Here is a 17,613-nt window from a genome sequence, read left to right as displayed (position 1 = left end):
AAAACCCGAATCGCTTCTTGCGATATAATATTACTATTTAGATTGCACAGCCATATTTTATGTAAAGCTTATATTAGATCCATTTTTAAGGTTTGACAATATTAGATGGCATTCTCAATGGAATATTTAGTTGTATACCGAATTCAAATAACCCGCCATACTTTTTTGTACACAAAAAACAGCTGTTCGAATGCGATCCACAAAAGAGAGTGGAATGTATCTTTTCGATTGTGGAGTGTAGGTGTTTGACTCTCGCGTTCTCTCAGTATCTTTGAAATTTCCAGCTCCAAGAAACACAATCCAAAACAAAAACCAGAAAACACGCACTCTCAGATACTCTCTCGCTGTGGGCCTGGAAATGTATCTTTATCTACGAGTGGCCGAGGCGGCAACAACACCAGTTCCATTCGGTTTTGCTCAACGCGCGGACGCAGTGTTGTGGTTTTAAAGCTCGAAAAAGTCAAAACTAAAAACCAAACGAAATTCAAAAAGAAAATCGTGGGAGAGAAAGAAATCAGAATCAGGACCGAACAAAAATATCCCAAAGATACGCAAATCGTGGGTGCTAGTGCAATTCCTATTTATTTGGTTCCTAGGCTAAGAGTGCGAATGTATCTGTGAGATACGCAGTGCTGGCGTGCAATGCAATCGGGGTGTGTGGTTAGCTGTCCCTTACTTTGAGAGCCTGTAAACAAAGAACGTCTCAGGTGATTGGACCCGATATTCGTCACTCTTCAGCAACAAGTTCACAGGGTAAGTTGGGGCATCCGAGAGGTACTTTTTCTAGAAGAAACCAAGAACTACTGACGTGTTTCACAGCTTCCGTCTTGCACTGATAACACTGAAATAAAACACTGGGCCTTTGAATCGAATAGAAATGCCGGAAAGTGGGGCAACTAAATTGAATATTCGATTTTGATTAGAGAGAAATTCTCGGCGACGGGATGGGATTTTTTCCATACAACCCGGCGGGTCTGGTATGGGTATGCGAGCTTGTGTGTGTATGCACTTGTTGTCACCACATGGTCAGCTACTCAATTGACCGCTGAGCACGCCCCTTTCCCTGCGCCTCTCCACTAAACCTCATTTCCATACAGATGCTTCTGCCCCCCGACTGGCGATAAGGCACTAAATATCTGGACTCGAAAAATATTTCTATGCCTAGACGAGCATACATCTTTGCCACATCAGTCCGGGTCTGTTTATATAATAGTGGGGGCATCGGGATCGGGATCGGGATTTGGGGGGCAGTTAGGAGGAAGTCGCCTCAGTCACGTAGTCAATTGTCGGCATTTGTTTTGGTTGCGTTTCATCGTCTGCACTTCATCTTCTCGCTCTCTGTTGTTGTGCTTCTGTTTTCTGGAATGCGTTTCTGGAATAAGATTCATCCCCTAAAAGAGAACTAGTACTGGAAGTGGTTCTAGGACCCCTAAAGTATTGCCAACTATATGAAAAAAGGATATTTTTGTTAAGATCCTTATTTTTATACTTTTTTTAAATTTATTTAAATTATTTTCTATGGTTATATTATTTAAAAAAGATTTAGCAGCTCTTACTGATATTAATTATTGGCCAAAAGTGAGTATATTCTCTAAGGACAGAATGTCCTCTCTCTAGCCGAGACACAACCCACTCTTTAGTTTCCTGTGCTTGAAATTTCCCTTCTCTGGGTGATATTTAAAAATGAAATTATTTAATCGAAATAAAATTTATATAACAATTGTTTAATACTAACAATTAGTCTTTAAAATAAAAAAATTAACTTCCTTTCTATTCAAAACATATAAATAAATACAAATTTGTTATTATTGCCCAATTTTTCAAATTAATAGCCTAGTTAATTGAGCGCATTTCTCCAATTAGATTTTTTCGAATGATTAATGCTTAAATGCTATACACAAAAATAAATTGGGCAAGCGACTTCAATAGCTTCAATTAACTTACGATTTAGCCGGCGTTAATTTATGAAATTTATAATTCAGCCACCCTCCGGTTCGGTTCGTTCCCCTTTCGCCTTTTTCGGCTTTCGGGATTATTGCTGAGACGATTTGATCAGTCCAGCATTTGGTCAATATTTGCTTGCTAATTAGACCGGCAATGGCAACCGGTTGGCAAGGTGGCGGCTGTCCGCTAATAGAGATGGATTTGAAAACGAAAGTCGCTCTCTTGCCAATTCCAGTCGTGTGTCGAATGCAATGAAAGTGAGGACATTTACCCACTTCCTTGTCTGGCTAATTGCCCCCCTTCGCCTCGTCCTCCCTTGATCTGGCCCAGTTTTTCCCACTTTTTTCCCGAGCTCATCTTTTGCCTTTTTATGATGCTTCGATGTGGACTTTCAACCGGTTTGGATTGCGATTTCCATTTGGGACGCCGTTTATGCTTACATTTTCAAGGTGAATTGTAAAATTTATGTGTGCACACGCTCCGTGACTTCATCTGTCTGGCATTGACAGGGGGTGGGACTTTTGGGGGCACGAACTGGTTGGGGGCGATCTGCGAACATTTGTCATTCATTACTAATTAGAAAACTGGCTGGGTGTGCATGAATTATTCCTAGTCCTTCCTTCCTTTCTGCTGGTCTCATCTCCACTGAAAGTTTAATGCGATGACAATTTTTCAGGCACAGAGAAAAATAATTTACGATTCTAATAGTCTAATAATGTAAGAGTATATGACTCTTATAGTCTCCACTGCCACCGCTTAAAATTCATTACTTTTGATCTCCAATTTAAGAGCCAATATTTCATATTTTAATGTTTATCCCCCATTTTTGAAGTGCTCTGGCCTAAGGGTTGAGTTGTGCCCTCAAGCAAAACTTGGGGCAATCAAATTAACGCTTATGGAATTGAAAAGTTTTTGCTTCGATGTGGATGTCGTACGTCTGGCAGTAGAACTTCTGCCAGCAGTCTGAAAATCACATTACCCCAGGGTCGGACTTCAAGGAGCACTGCAACATGTGGCTGTTGGCCAGGCCAACTCAATTACACTTAACCAAATTGTTTGCATAATTTGCACAAACTAGACCATGATTTTCCCGCTCAGAATTTATTCTCTGTTTATTTTTCTCAGGAAAGTGGAGAGACCCCAACGCTGGGGTTAGGGCAAAGTTTCTTAGACTGATGATGACTTTAAAGCGAATGGAGATGATGAAGTGAAGCGGTTGTGGACGAGGCGCGTCTAACGAGGCCCATTAAGTCAGTGAATTAGAGACAAACTCGGAATCAAATTACAGTGCCAAGCAGAAATCACAAGAGTGCCGTCAATTCGATGCGATTTTAATTATGCATTCGATCGACGAGTATAGCCACGCAAATTGGTCATACCTAATGGAAAAGAGGAGGGTCCCCAAAGGGGGAGTTTTGGACATGAGAGGAAGCCTTACCCATCGCAAATTCCGAATTGGCAAATGTCACAGCAGACTCAGAAAATGAAGAAGCTTTTTTTTGGAGTGCAGAAGGTCAGCTGGCGGGGATCAGGGGTCTGACATTTAGCAGCTGGCAGACTTCGGTGGGAGTAGTTTGGCGACTTCGTGCCACATTAACAGACACTGGCCCAAAGAGGCATCGTGGTCTAGGACCACAATATCCACCAGCACGAAAATGCCATACCACAAAGAGCAAGCATTGAAAAAGTTAAATACGGCACTACCAGAAAATATATCTTTGAATTTTTAATTTAAAAATATTTGTTGAAAAGTTTCCTTTCTATTTAAAGTTTCTATGCATTTTAATAGGACATCTGCTCCACCCAAACTGAGCAACAAATTAATTCAGAGAAACTAGTTTATAAAGTCATTCTGATTTCCAATTCTTTCGTCAATCAAATCCCACAAAATGTATTTATATTTCGGAGTGGCATTTAAAACTACTTAAGGTTCATTTTGCAATTTATTATTTATTTAAATCTCATTTCAATATTATTGAGACTTTAATATGGAACTTAGCCATAATGAAGATTATTAATTAAAAGCTTAACTATACTGCATCTACGCAAGAAACTTGCTTTAAAGCTGATTTCTTTATTGAATCGAAAACTCGCATTTATAAACGTTTGCAATTTTTAATCAGATTCATTTGTCACCTGAACATTTTTAAGGTTAGAGATAAAACACACACTTTTTTCCAGTGCCCATCGGTTGAGTTCCGAATTGGCTGCGAATGCACAGTTAGTGTGTTTTTGGTGGCTCATAAATGTCGGTGGTGCCGGCTACTGGTGGATGAGTTATAGTCGTGGCCCCGTCCATCTAAAACTTGGAGTCGCTTCAGCAGCTTCCGCGACCCCTTGGCTGGTCATAAAATTGATGGACGACATTTGTTGGGGGCCACAACGGAGCGAGACAGATAGCCCGGCCAGGAACCTGCCAATCGGCCTTGCCCAAGCTCTGTGTGCTTCACACAGAACCCAAACACCCCCAACAAGGTGTGTCTGTCTACCTGTAACATTTGCTTCTGAATAATGATGTCGTGTCGGCTCAAATTGTGCCGTTGCATTTATAGAATTTGTGGCAGTTGTTGACAGTTTCATCTGAGCAAGAGTGTCGCAGATCAGCAGGAAGGATGTGGGGGAGCTGGGAAAAATGTAGCTAACAATAAGATAGGTTTTATCATGGGGGCTGCCAGGTGCCACAGTGGAAAATTTGCCAAAGTTTTCTTGCAAAAATAAACAAAATAATTTAGTTTCATTTCGATTGTAAAGTTTTCCTGACTAAAGTTATACAAAAAATTGTACATTTCAATTTGGAAACTCAAAGTAGGTCATCCTGGGTAACAATTTTTTACTGTGACAACAAGGACAATGATTTTGTCCCGCAGGTGGGAAATAGTTGCTGACTGGCCAGATAGGTGGCAAGCTTTATGTGTTAGACGGCGCTGTCGCCCCACACAAACGTATCTGGATCCGTGCCTGCTGTCAGCAAACCAGCCAACCATTGAACCTTCTGTAAGTCAGTGGGTCGTCCGATGTGCTTAGTCAGCGTTTTGCGAAAAAAGTATGTATTTCATAACTTAATTGCAGGCGAGCGCGCAAGATAACAAAAATTGTTGAACAAAAGCCGGCAGAAAATTAATTTTCAGTTCACCCAACTTTTCCTCCTCGGCTTTCGGAGAAGTGCATTCAAACCGAAACCCCGAAAAGGGAGACGGGTGGCGGGCAGAAGCTTCCACTGGCCGCAATCGAAATTGTTGCTGGGTTGCATAAAGTACAAAGAATACGAAAAAGTGCAGCACGCAAGCCAAAAATTGCTGAGCCACCTATTCAGAGGCTCTCCGGTTGCGTCTGTCTATTGGATTTTTGTTGCATCGACTTTCCGGACGGGAGGCGGACTGTGAAAACGAGGCGTGGCCCTTGTGGAAAATGCAATCCGACGATGATGAAAGTCCATTTCATTACAGCACCACAACTTCCACTGCAAACGTGGTGAAGTGGGCAGGTGGAGAATGATGAGGCGTGAATGAAAATTGATTGGGAGATTAGTTTGCCTAACTAACCAGAAGTGGAGATGAGATGGAAAATTATGTTGTATCATAGAAAATTGCAACATTTTTTTTTAAACCCTACTACCAGTACAGCCATAGAATATGCCTTCTCCTGCCATACCTTCTACCAAAAATTCCATATAATCCATCATAGTTGGATTATTATTTTCACCGCAACTGTGTCCCAGTGGCCAGCCACCCTTGATGCATATTAAATGTCTAAAATCGAATTTATCTCGGTTATGCCTTAATTTCCGTAACCATATCAACTTGCAGCACTTTTCCACCTGGCTGCCGTTTGTAATTTACTGCCAATTATTTAAAGTAAAATCAAATTTCAGCTTTGTTCTGACATCTCTGGGCCCAGTTCCGGCCGCAGTTGGCTACTTCAGAGTCTATGGTAATTAAAGCTTTCTGACATTTTCCCCAAATAATCTAAATTATTTGTGTTGTGGTGCCGGACTCTTTGTGTGCTCAATATTGATAATTTTGGCATTTTGCATATACTTATTGGAGGTTTAAAACCGAACTGTGTTTGTATTCCGCTCTCTGACAAAAACGACATTTCGACTTTATTGGGGCCATCAATATGATCGACCAGAAAAGTGAGTAATCCAGTATCGGGTGGCATTGTGTGTCCAGACAACTTGGCAGGTGCTTCTGCATAAAAAATTCACACAAATATACCTGTAGGTAGTTTTATTGCATTATTTTTTTTTAGGTTCGACAACAGGGTAATGTGCTAACTACACCAGTTTGGGATGAGCTCGTAAAATGTTATATTTATTGGATTAAATTGAATCTAATCACGTTCATTAAACAGCATATCTTAATAAGATGGGGATAAATTCAAAAATTAATTTTAAGAACAAAAAAAGCTGACAGTTATAGTTGAGATTATTTTAATGCCTTCACTTAGCGAAGATAACATTTAAATTAAGAGAATTAAAAGGTGCAAAGATCAACTAATACTTTTTTATTAAGCATTTATTAATAAAGTTCAAGCGGTAGTCTATTTATTATTTGACATTCCTGTAAAAGTTTCAGCATTTTATTTGCATATCTTCACATATCTTTAATAGCTCCCACGCACAGCTCATAAAGCACACCTTACTTTAGCAACTTGCAAATGGGTGGTCGCTTCCTCCAGCTGGAATTCTTTGGGCCAAATGGTGCAAGCCATGGCAACAAACATTCCGTTTGTTGCACTGAAATTCTTGCAAATTAAAACACAAGTATTCGGTCCACACTTTATGGCCGTTTCGATGGAATGAAAAGGGTCAGTGCGAAGCGATCGCCAGAGAGGTCGCTGAACTCATTTGCACGAAATGCAGAAGGAACGGGGAAATATGTGTGTCCCATTCATCTGGATGAAATAATATTTGCATTTCAATAACTCTGATTGTGTAATGATGAGGAGGAAAGAGCGAAAGTACCGTTAAACGTTTGGTCATCACTCACAATGAAATGTTCTGTTTTGTTTGCCGCTGCAGCGACGCGTATCTGTGGGATACATTTGCATATCTAACGGGGAGTTCTTTGAACCCCAATTAATCGTTCTCCAAGAGATGCAGGGCCAAATTAGTGAGAAGTGGTCTATCTTCATCTAAAACTAGAGACGAAAATTCCGAAAAGCATACGTAGAAACTGGATGGTAAATGTTCGAGCTGGAATCGTAAAATTTAATGGCTGTCCGAGCAGAAACATGCCCTCGTTCTGATCAGACTGCCCGAAACTCCAACTAGAAATGGAAATTGGAATAGATACGTGTACGTGCCGGGGTTTGGCGGGGACTTCAACCGGTTGGGCCATTAAACTGGGCGAGATTATTTAATATTTGCTGACAGCTCTGTCCGCTTAACACATGTTAGCTGACATAAACCGCCGCAGCTAAGAGCATCCATAATTCTGGCCAAAAAGTGTTGTGACTGTTGGCCGAAATGCCGCGAATTAATAACAGAGCTCATCTGAAAGACTGTGTGATTAATGTGAGCAATTACCTTCCCAACTACCAGTCTGACTTGGCGGTGGAAAATAAATTAATGTTGATTAATTATTCAATGCCCTTCAACTCAAACCGCCTGAGTATCCCATAATCCTTGTGGTTAGCGGATCCTGTTGGACGGCCACCCACGACCACTTCGATATGCAAATTAAGTGCCACAAAGCATTGGCGGCGTGCATTTATCTTAAAGACGCGAGTTAACGGCGCGCAGCTAATTAATATCAATTAAAATTTATTGGCACGCTAACTAAGCCGCAATCTATGAATTCCCCGCCTCGAAAAACGGAACTGGAAACAAACTCGTTTCCTGTCGGGTGTCGGGAGAGTGATTGAGGTACTTTTGCCTAAAAAACATGGGTCAATAACAAGGTAAATATTTCATCGGAGACACGGGGATGATACAAAGCAGTTTGCCTAGTAAATAAAATATACAAATCAACACAAATGTATGTACTTATTCAGTTATCAAGGCAAACTGAGACTCGTTTGTACACACTTGTTATTGAATAACTCCTCTTAACGACCTCTTCAAATTGCTACTTTGGCGTTCTACTTTTTTAAACAAAAATGAGGAAACTATTAAATTGCAAAGGAAATACTCGCTTTTTAAGAGCTTCTCTGTGTAATGAAAAAGTGCCATCGAATGTATTCAAAAGTGTATATCTGGGACTCGTTTTATTATCGTCAGCGTGTTGCGAACGCAGTAAAGCAATCGCCATAAAACAATCCGCTCGCTGGCAGGTCAAATTAAAAAACGCTCATTAAAATAAATGGCCAACTGCCCAAACTCAAGCAACAGCTGGTTTTCAAAAACAATATTTTGTTTGGATGATTCGCTTCTAGGTCGGGAGCGATATTAATCAATATGAAAGTCGAGTTCGGGTTCAGTGAGCTTAGAGCTTCTCTTTCGTTTGGGTTTCCCTTTACACATGGTCGGATATTTAAGGCCAAAATCGATGGACGCGACCCATCTGCCCATCCCTCTATGCCCCCTTGTGGACACAGCATCCCCATACATATTTTCGTTACAAATTGGTAGCTATCGGAAAATGGCTCTCATAGTATCCTATCTGTTTTTCTTTGGCAGGCTTTAAAATGGCAGCGGACTGGCGATTGATTGGCCTTCTCAGCCTTCTGGTCGTATCAGTGGGCGCAGAGGTGTACACCGCCTTGGCGGAGATGGAGGAACTGCTAGAGACTGAATCCGTACTGATAACCAACCTGGAGGGCTATATACGTGAGCAGGAGAACAAGCTGAATTTTCTCAAAAAGTGAGTATCTTTTAAAATGAATTTTTATACGTAACATATTTAGTATACATATATATGTTCGATTACCCAACTAGTAAAAAAATAAACTCATGCTGGCATTTGCCCACGCCCCATTTACTAACTAACTAACTAGCATTTATGTTAGCTTTCTGTAAAAGTTTATTTACAAATAACTGAATTAGCACGAAACAAATATCTAATTAGATTATTTGCCAACATGCCAGAAAAATGGCCTTTTCCATTTTAATTATCATAATTGTGTTTGACCTTTCGCTTTTAAGCTTTCAATTTATTACACAGAGCTAACCTTTAGATTTTGTAATTTAATATGTTTAAAGCAGCAGACGCAGTTACTTACTAATTTATTTTAGTAATGAGGTACTGGAAACCTTTTATTTATCGAGAAGAAATATCCATTCTTATGCAAATGTGGAGATCTAGTTTCGAGGCGAATACAAAAGATGTTCAGGTAGCCGCCTGCATGTGAGGTAATTACTTTTGCCACGTGCGAGGGGCAGCTGTTGCACGACTGTATGTGGCACCTAGTCGCCCGTACGTAGGTTTGTGCATATGTGCATCCGTATCTGCAAGATACATATCTTTTGCTTATGTACAACTGACAGCGGAAATGGGGGAGCCGATAGGTAACAGTGGAGAGGTGCAGGATGTGGTGAGACAACTCCCCTAATCAAATAATACCAGAATGCCAGGCGCACTCAGGATCTATGTGGCAGCGCTGTGGTAGTTCTTGTGTTTGTATCCACTATATTTGTATCTGCATTTGTATCTCAAGCTGTGTTTGTATCTGTATCTGTGTTCTTGTTGCTGTCCCCTGGCTTTGTCACAACAAAGGACGAGACAGGATCCTCACAAACAGCTGACAGCTGTGAGCCTGCTGCCTCAGTCTCTCAGTCTTGGTCTCCTGTCTGCCAAAGTTATCCTTGCGGGCTGTCATTGCCCTGCCGTATATCTGTATCCTGTTCTCTCTCTTCTCTGTCTCTCTCTCTAAGTATCTTCTGGATGCAGTTTCTAGTCATCTGCTTGTGTCGCGTGCCGTCTGCTTGAGTTGTGAGTTTTACTGTTTAATGCCGCTTCTCTGTTCCAACTGGCCAGCTGCCAGTGGCTGCAATTTCTGGCTAATCCGTTTGACAGTTGGCCTCGCAAACTGATTTGCTTTTGTGGCCCGTGGCAAAGCCTCCTGTCCGGCCGAAAGGCAATTGGGTTGGCCAACACACACCGCCGCACCGGCCCACTGGCGCTTCCAAAATGCCGGGATATACAATGCAACGTCAATATGCGTATGACTGCCTAACATTTGCATGAAAACCACGATCGGAATAGCAGGACAAGTTTTTGGAATTTGTTCCTGTGCCAGAGAAATGTAACGGTCGGTTGAGCCACCAAAAAGGCAGGGGAGTGGTTGCCTTTGGGGAAGGTTTTCTTTTGAACAAACAACTAGCTAAACAAGTCAAAGGTTTCAACGACTTGGGAATACCCTAGGAAATACGCAGAAAAAACCTGGAGTCACGAGACTCTAAATAAAAGACATTCCAATCTAGAATTATATTTATAGTTTGTGCTTTCATTGAGATGACTATTTTTAACACTATTTGTTTTTCATAAATATAATAGTCCGAGTTTTTTGTTTGCATTCATTTGAAGCTTTGATAATCTAGTTTCTTTTTGATATTTTATTATCATAGATATGTGCATATTAATGTATAAATTCGAATTAATTCAGAAGTATGACGCTGAAAGGCTTTTAAAATAAAAACTTGACAAGTATGAGCCAAAACAAAAATAAACTGACTAGCGAAGTTTCTTCAGCAATAATAGAGAGACCATTATACCCTTAGACACATCCTGACATAAGAGGTATCAAAATAGCATTAAACAGCCAGAAGGGAGCGCGCTGCAGTTATGAGTTGGTAAATAAGAATTAAAAACGCTGATAAACCGAACCGAATGAATGCCGGCTGCTCCTGCTTATTTGGTGTCATGGTCTTAGGAACTGGGTTTTCAACCCTCGTTCTCTCATTTGGTTTTTGGGCAGGAGCAGATGTTTCTGGCTTAATGGAACGCGCCAAACACAGAGCCGGGGCATTGTGCGGTTCGTTCTACGGGTGTCTTATGTACCAGCTAGTACATGGGCCGGAGTCGGGGATGAGGAGAGGGCGGATCGGGGAGGGGCACGATCCACTCGACTGCGCGCCGGCGCAGGAAGTGGAGGAAGTCTGGAAGTTGAGGAGCTGCGGCCTGGAACGAACCTTCAGTTCAGTTGAGTCGCAGTTGCCGAACGGAGCGGATCGATCTTGAGAGTGAAAAGTGCTTGTCAGTGAAAATAAAGCCCTTGAATACCCAAATAGAAACCAGTACAGTGCGATCATGTCGCATCACAATTATACCAACCCGGCTTTTTGCCAAAACAGTGAATTCTATCCAGTTTCCAGTAACAAATCAGCTCACGTAGAGTCCATCTACAATAGGAGCTTGCAAATGAATTTTGGGGCAGCTCCCCCGCGATCGGCACACGCCACACCGACTAGAAAAGGCCAAATGCAACGTAGCATGTCCACGCGATCGGTGACGCGGAAGCAGTACCAACAGCAGCAGCAGCAACAGCAGCAGCAACATCAAATAAAAAACCAACAACAGCAGGCCAATCAGCAGCAATCCAGTGGCCGGTATGCCTTGGTTCCCTTGGAGGAGCTGAACACCAGCAAAGCTGGTAGATATGCTATAGTTCCTGGGCAGGCGGCCCAGAGGTTGGCCAGATCACAGGATAATCTAGATCGGTATGGCTCGCGGTACGGCATACACGAGGACGAGGAACCGCACTCCTTCCACGAGGAGCCCCACCAGGAGACCCAGTTTGCCAGCTTGCCGCCCATGATCAATCTGCCCCCGAAACCCATCACCCGGAACAACAACAACAGCCAAGCCCCCAACCAATCAATCAAACACGCTTTCAGTAGCGATTTCGGGAGTAAAACCTTTCTGATTGTGGATAAGAACAGCAACCAGCGATACCAAATGGTGCCCACTGCCGAAGACGAGGAGCTGGTGGACGAGAACCAGGAGATTATCCAAATGCACAATGGCCGTGCCCACAGGTATGCGATGATACCAACAGAAGCGGACGAAGATGATTTGCCACAGCAGGACCAGGAGGAGCAGCAAGAGACCTGTCTGAGCACCACCGAGATCTCCCAGCAATTCGCAGCCAGGACTTCTACGCCGCAGCAGAGAAATGCGGCAGCGGCAACCAGGGCGCTGCACGAACTTCTGGTCACGCCAAGGAAGATGCAGCCGCCTCCGAGGCTGGCCCATTCCACGCCTCGGAATGCCGCCCACCTGGAGCAGTTGCAGCTGGAGCGCAGGTTGCAAATCTACCAGAGCCAGCAGGTGCTCAGCCAGTTGGGATCGGGACCACCCGCCCTTCCCCTTCGCCAGAATAGACTTTCGCCCCAGAGACTGCATTACGAGACGGTGAAACCAGCTCCTCTGCAGATTGCAGATCGCTCGATGGCCGTCATAAGCCCTAGGGTTCAGGAGCAGCAGGAAAGGGATCAGGACATGAGCAGTATCCAGGGAAAGCCCCAGAACAACAACTCCTATCCGCAGAAACTGGCAAACGCCACAATTACCTTGGCCGTTGTTTCCCTGATGATGGTTTTGGGCAGCACCATGAATTGTGGATTGGCCATCTATATGATTGCTCACGTAAGTAAATATTAATCTGGCGTCCTCTGTCTTTATTTATTGACCTTATTTTATTTATTCTTTCAACAGTTTGGAAAATCCTTTTTCTTACAATTCAGCCTGGCCTCCTCCTTCTGTGCTGTGGGCCTTGGATTCCTCGGATTCAGATCGCGTCACTGCGAATGGTTGCCCAACAGAAGCTACATATCCGGCTACATCCTGGTGACCGTGTTCTGCCTCTTCAAGTGTTGCGGCCTGCTGGTGATCCTTGTTTGGGATCCCTTCCCAGGCCTGCCTGTCCACGACATAACCTCCGGAGTCATCCTTGGGCTATCAACCTTCACCGTAGTGTTTATTGGCTTGGGCGTGCTGGGAAGTCTCTGGTGCAACCGCCCGCCGCCAGATAATCGCGTGAATGTGGTTTAATTCCCAATAAAAATTAACTAAGCTTGAGATTTAATATTAAAATAGTTGTACACCAGATCCAATAACAACATAAAAACTTGGCACACCGACGGCTAAAAGACCAAAAAGAAGTATTAGACTTTTAAAGAGAGGAAGTTCATCATCCCCTGAAAAGACTGTAAATAATAAGTGGGTTGTACTTACATCATAATATCTTAGAGTATGCTAAGAACGGTTATTCATTATTAAATTATTAAATGTATTAGTCTAAGAAAGTTAAAAATATATCTGCACCCAATAAATATATTTTTTGAACAAATTAAATTGGTTATTACTCAGGGTCTAACGTACATAATTGGCTGGCTGAAGAAAAGTTTTACACAATGCTTAAAAATATTATCCTGCCTTATTAAGTTATTTTTTCAACTGCTTACTTATTGATTGACATTGAACTAACACCGCATAGACTGAGCTTGAGCTACCCGCCCAAGGACTTAAAGTATTCTTGCTGGAAAAGTTCGAACTTCGACCATTTTCCCATCAGCTGGAATGCAATTTTCTGTTCGCGGAAAGCAAAAAGCACTTAGTGAACTGTCTGGTAACTTGGCTCCTCCTTTTAACTTTTCAGCAAAATGGATGACTACCAGAGGGAACACGCCGACGCCTCCAGTGACATTACCGCCTATGTCTCAAATCCCATCAATGCTTACCTACTCACCAAGCGCCTGACCACCGACTGGAAACAGGTGGAGAACCTCATGGAGCACGACGTGGGCACCGAGTTCGTGCAAAACATTACCCAGTATCGCAACATCCTTAAGTTTCCCTCCGACGAGGATCTCAATGGAGCGGCAGTGGCCTTGCTGCGCCTCCAGGACACCTACCAGCTGGACACCTCTAGTGTAGCCCGTGGCAAGCTAAATGGCATACAGTACAGGTGAGTGCGGCACAGTCCCGAAATCCCAGGGATTGCCACTAACTTTATTGCCTTCCAGCACGGAGATGTCCTCGGATGACTGTTTCGAGTTGGGCAGACAGTCGTACGTGAACCACGACTACCATCACACAGTCCTCTGGATGAACGAGGCGATGGCCCGAATGCTCGAGGAGCCCTCGAACCAAACCAAAAGCTTCACCAAGGCCGATATCCTTGAGTACCTGGCGTTCTCCACCTACAAGGAAGGTGAGTGACCAATATTCGGGGTTTTTGTATTTTCCCCTAAAGTGGTTAATTTCACTTGAAGAAAGTGTGGGTTAACTTTTCAAAGAAATGACTACAAAAAATTTATATTTTTATAAGTAAGCAACATTTTATAAAAGAATGTAAATTTCATTAAATGTTCTTATATGGTTTTTAATAATTTGATAGTTTAGTACTTTTATTTTTCACTATTAAACCGATTTCCCTGCCATTTTTAATTAGTTCCCGAAAGAAATCCCCCTAGTACCTAGCCTGTTACTTAAATTTGAGTAATTAAATTCTTAGAGTGTGCTCGCTATCCGCTCTCCCTGTTGTCCTTGCTCGTTTGCATGGCACTTTCAGGGTCCATTTGGCTGCAGGAAATTGCACTCTGTCCCCAGCCACTTGCTATTTTAGAACAACCCCCCCTTCACGTACTTGCACCTGCCCTGGCCAGGTAGCCGGGCTGGGTCGCCTGCCCTGAGAGCCTGCCATTAAGTGCGAAAAAGTGTTGGCCATCTGCAGCCAGAGCGACAATGTTGCCGCAGTGGCTAAGAGCAATCACGTAGAGGGCAGGAGCCGGCCCGGTCCTGGCACGTTCCTGGCCCAGGACCCGTGTGGTTTATTAACGTCTTATTACACCCGTAGACCGTTCTTATCCCCTCATCAAGGAGTTGCCAAGCACACGTATCTGTATCTTTAGTGGGTGCTCTCCGAAAAGCCACCGCCCACTATTGCTGGAGAGTGTGGATTTATGGGCGTGCCGGAGGCAGGGCGGAAGTGCCACCATATTGTGTTGAGAAACGGCACAAAAAACAACACAAATGGGTCCGCCCTCGAGGCAAGTGACAGGCTTTCTGTCATGGGACACATGTGTCGGGAGATGCAAATTTAAATTCATGTAGCTGACAGGATCTCAAAAGTTAAGGTCGTGGTTGAGGTTGAGGTTAAAGCTAAAGGACTCCTTGACCGAGGCAAACTTATTAGTGGGCGGCCAGGAATAAATTGTTGGACGGAAATGAATAAATAAGTGCACAACTTGCAAAGTTTGGCAACAATCCCATCGACTTGATGGCCTTGCCGAGGCAAAGTTCGAGGTCAGTGCCGGGCAACTTTCAAAGTTGCAAATTCACCACTAAGGCGAAAGAAACTGTGGCATACTTTTGGGCGGGTCTTAGTATTGGGGGCATCACTTGACCCTGATGAATTAATTGTGCCACTCGGCTTAAGTGACTCTTAAAAAAGTATTTTACTTATGTGCAGATGATTTATTCAAACAATTTGACCCTTTTTAAGTTACTCTGCAGTTTATGGCTCCGAAGAGCTGTTTATGCTTTATAAAAAATTTAAGCTCTATGAAGGATGAGAGTATAAAGGAGCGTAATGAATTTAATATTAATCGTATTAAGTGCTTTACAATTCAGGATTCTTTAGCTGCTTTTAAGTCTCATTAGGCGGATTAATAAGCTCGTTGTATTATTATTTAAAGAGTTCAAGATTTTGCATTTAGATACCATGACTTTAACATTTAAGAGCTTCGAATGTTTTTTGTTTAAATTAATAGTTTTTTATTATTTTCTTAGGAAACATTGAGGTGGCTCTGACCATGACCAACGAATTGCTGCAACTATTGCCACACCACGAAAGGGCCAATGGCAACAAGAGGTTCTACGAGAAGGAAATAGCCAACCAGCTGCAAATGAGAAAGATGAAGGGCGACGATGGTAGTGACGAGATGCCTAAGTCTGACTTGGTAAGATATATTAAGGCCCTTAAATAAAGTCACTCCCGCTCACAGCTAGAAATCCACTTTCAGCCCGTGGCCAAAAGTGATCCCTCGGTCTATGATTTGACCGAGCGAAAGGCCTACGAAATGTTGTGCCGTGGCGAACTAAAGCCATCTCCGGCGGACCTGAGACCTCTACGATGTCGTTATGTAACCAACAATGTGCCCTTCCTGCGCCTGGGCCCCCTGAAGCTGGAGGAGGCCCACCAGGAGCCGTACATTGTGATCTATCACGATGCCATGTACGACAGTGAAATTGAATTGATTAAACGGATGGCACGTCCTCGATTCCGGCGGGCAACTGTACAAAATTCCGTTACTGGCGCTCTGGAGACGGCCAACTACCGGATTAGCAAGTCCGCTTGGCTGAAAACGGAGGAGAACCGTGTGATTGGAACCGTAGTGCAGCGAACGGCGGATATGACTGGTCTGGACATGGACTCTGCCGAAGAGCTCCAGGTGGTCAATTATGGAATCGGTGGTCATTACGAACCGCACTTTGATTTTGCTCGAGTATGCCAAATATTTCACATTAAATTTTCTTTCTTTATTATATTTTTTATATATTTATTTTTTAGAAAGAGGAAAAACGCGCCTTTGAGGGCCTCAATCTGGGCAACCGCATCGCAACAGTTTTGTTCTACGTAAGTTTATTTTAATATTTCCAATTTTCACTTCAATTAAAAGAGTATCCTTTAAATGGAAAACTCTTATTGCTGCAACTATTTGAAAAGCTCATATGTATCCACACATGGAGTTTAAAGCATTCTTTTCAAAGGAAAAGCATACAAGCAAAAAAAATATATTCGGAAACCAAAAGCATCTGTATAAACATTTTTTTGCTCTTTTGAATGCATATGTGGAGATAAAGCTTTAAGGACTTTGAATTCAAGAGATGGAATAGACAAAAATGTGACGGTTTTAATGTGTTTCAACATGAAGTGCGTCCAGACTAAAATTTTTGAATTTAAGCTCTCCGTTGGAAAACACTTTATACATATTTTATGGTTTTTTACTTTTTTCTTTCTTTTTTCCAGATGAGTGACGTTGAACAGGGAGGTGCCACCGTCTTTACTTCCCTTCACACTGCCCTATTTCCCAAAAAGGGCACGGCAGCCTTCTGGATGAATCTCCATCGAGATGGTGAGGGCGATGTGAGGACACGTCATGCTGCCTGTCCTGTCCTGACGGGCACTAAATGGGGTATGTCCTGCACAAACACAATTTAAAACTCAACGCAGAACCAGAGTAACCATTTTAATTGTTTTCCATCAGTGTCAAACAAGTGGATCCATGAACGGGGTCAGGAGTTCCGTAGACCCTGCTCTATGGGCGAGGATCATGGCGAGTATGCCATCTGAACTGGAGTCTAGTTAGTGAAATGCAACGAATCTTAAATGCGGAATCTCATCCATCGTCTGGCCATCGAATTCCTAATGTAAATACAGCATCTAGCCAGGAGGCGGCCGTCACTCTTTTCTACTTATCGGTTCTGTTCCCGGAACTAATTCTATCTAGTTATATCTTAGACTCTTACGAAAATTATCTACTTTTGTATATTTTCTTAGTTTAAATAGTAGAAAAAAAATTAATTGAAATAAATTTGAAATTGAAAGCACTTATGGGTTTGAAATTGAAAGCACGTATGGGTTTTGTTTATTATTTTTTAGCCCTATTAGCAGTAATAGCCCGAAGCCAATATAGTATAAGTGGACTCATCTAAGAATTTCTATTTTTCCGAGTTTTATTTCCAAAAGTTCAAATTACTTAACTATTTAAAAAACCTGTAA

At 42.6% G+C, this 17,613-nt stretch overlaps 2 protein-coding genes across 5 annotated transcripts; both read left to right on the top strand.

Moving 5' to 3' along the window:
- Positions 1-397: 397 nt before the first annotated feature.
- Positions 398-17,441, top strand: PH4alphaEFB (prolyl 4-hydroxylase subunit alpha-1). 4 transcript variants are annotated; one of them, XM_070280987.1, is made up of 10 exons: positions 5,857-5,874; positions 5,991-6,079; positions 8,567-8,750; positions 13,486-13,794; positions 13,853-14,040; positions 15,621-15,790; positions 15,854-16,336; positions 16,402-16,467; positions 16,861-17,026; positions 17,099-17,441. In XM_070280987.1, the coding sequence occupies exons 2-10, from the start codon at positions 6,064-6,066 to the stop codon at positions 17,182-17,184; spliced, it is 1,668 nt and encodes a 555-aa protein (XP_070137088.1). In that variant the 5' UTR covers positions 5,857-5,874; positions 5,991-6,063; the 3' UTR covers positions 17,185-17,441. The 4 variants fall into 4 exon arrangements, with proteins under 4 accessions (XP_017101134.2, XP_017101135.2, XP_070137088.1 ...); XM_017245645.3 differs by lacking the exons at positions 5,857-5,874; positions 5,991-6,079 and adding an exon at positions 398-753; XM_017245646.3 differs by lacking the exon at positions 5,991-6,079 and having other exon boundaries at positions 5,737-5,874.
- spdo (sanpodo) lies at positions 10,959-13,143 on the top strand. The gene is made up of 2 exons (XM_017245644.3): positions 10,959-12,473; positions 12,543-13,143. The coding sequence occupies exons 1-2, from the start codon at positions 11,136-11,138 to the stop codon at positions 12,876-12,878; spliced, it is 1,674 nt and encodes a 557-aa protein (XP_017101133.2). The 5' UTR covers positions 10,959-11,135; the 3' UTR covers positions 12,879-13,143.
- Positions 17,442-17,613: the final 172 nt, after the last annotated feature.

The sequence above is a fragment of the Drosophila bipectinata genome, chromosome 3R (genome assembly GCF_030179905.1).
Source record: "Drosophila bipectinata strain 14024-0381.07 chromosome 3R, DbipHiC1v2, whole genome shotgun sequence".
NCBI classification, from domain to species: Eukaryota; Metazoa; Arthropoda; class Insecta; order Diptera; family Drosophilidae; genus Drosophila; species Drosophila bipectinata.
This window is presented reverse-complemented; position numbering and strand designations above follow the sequence as displayed.

Bases quoted from the DNA above. Each gene is read 5' to 3' on its own strand.
- PH4alphaEFB (XM_070280987.1), top strand. The intron at 16,468-16,860 runs GTAAGTTTATTT...TCTTTTTTCCAG, and splicing joins TCGCAACAGTTTTGTTCTAC to ATGAGTGACGTTGAACAGGG. The intron at 17,027-17,098 runs GTATGTCCTGCA...GTTTTCCATCAG, and splicing joins CCTGACGGGCACTAAATGGG to TGTCAAACAAGTGGATCCAT.
- spdo (XM_017245644.3), top strand. From the start codon at position 11,136: ATGTCGCATCACAATTATACCAACCCGGCTTTTTGCCAAAACAGTGAA. The intron at 12,474-12,542 runs GTAAGTAAATAT...TTCTTTCAACAG, and splicing joins CCATCTATATGATTGCTCAC to TTTGGAAAATCCTTTTTCTT.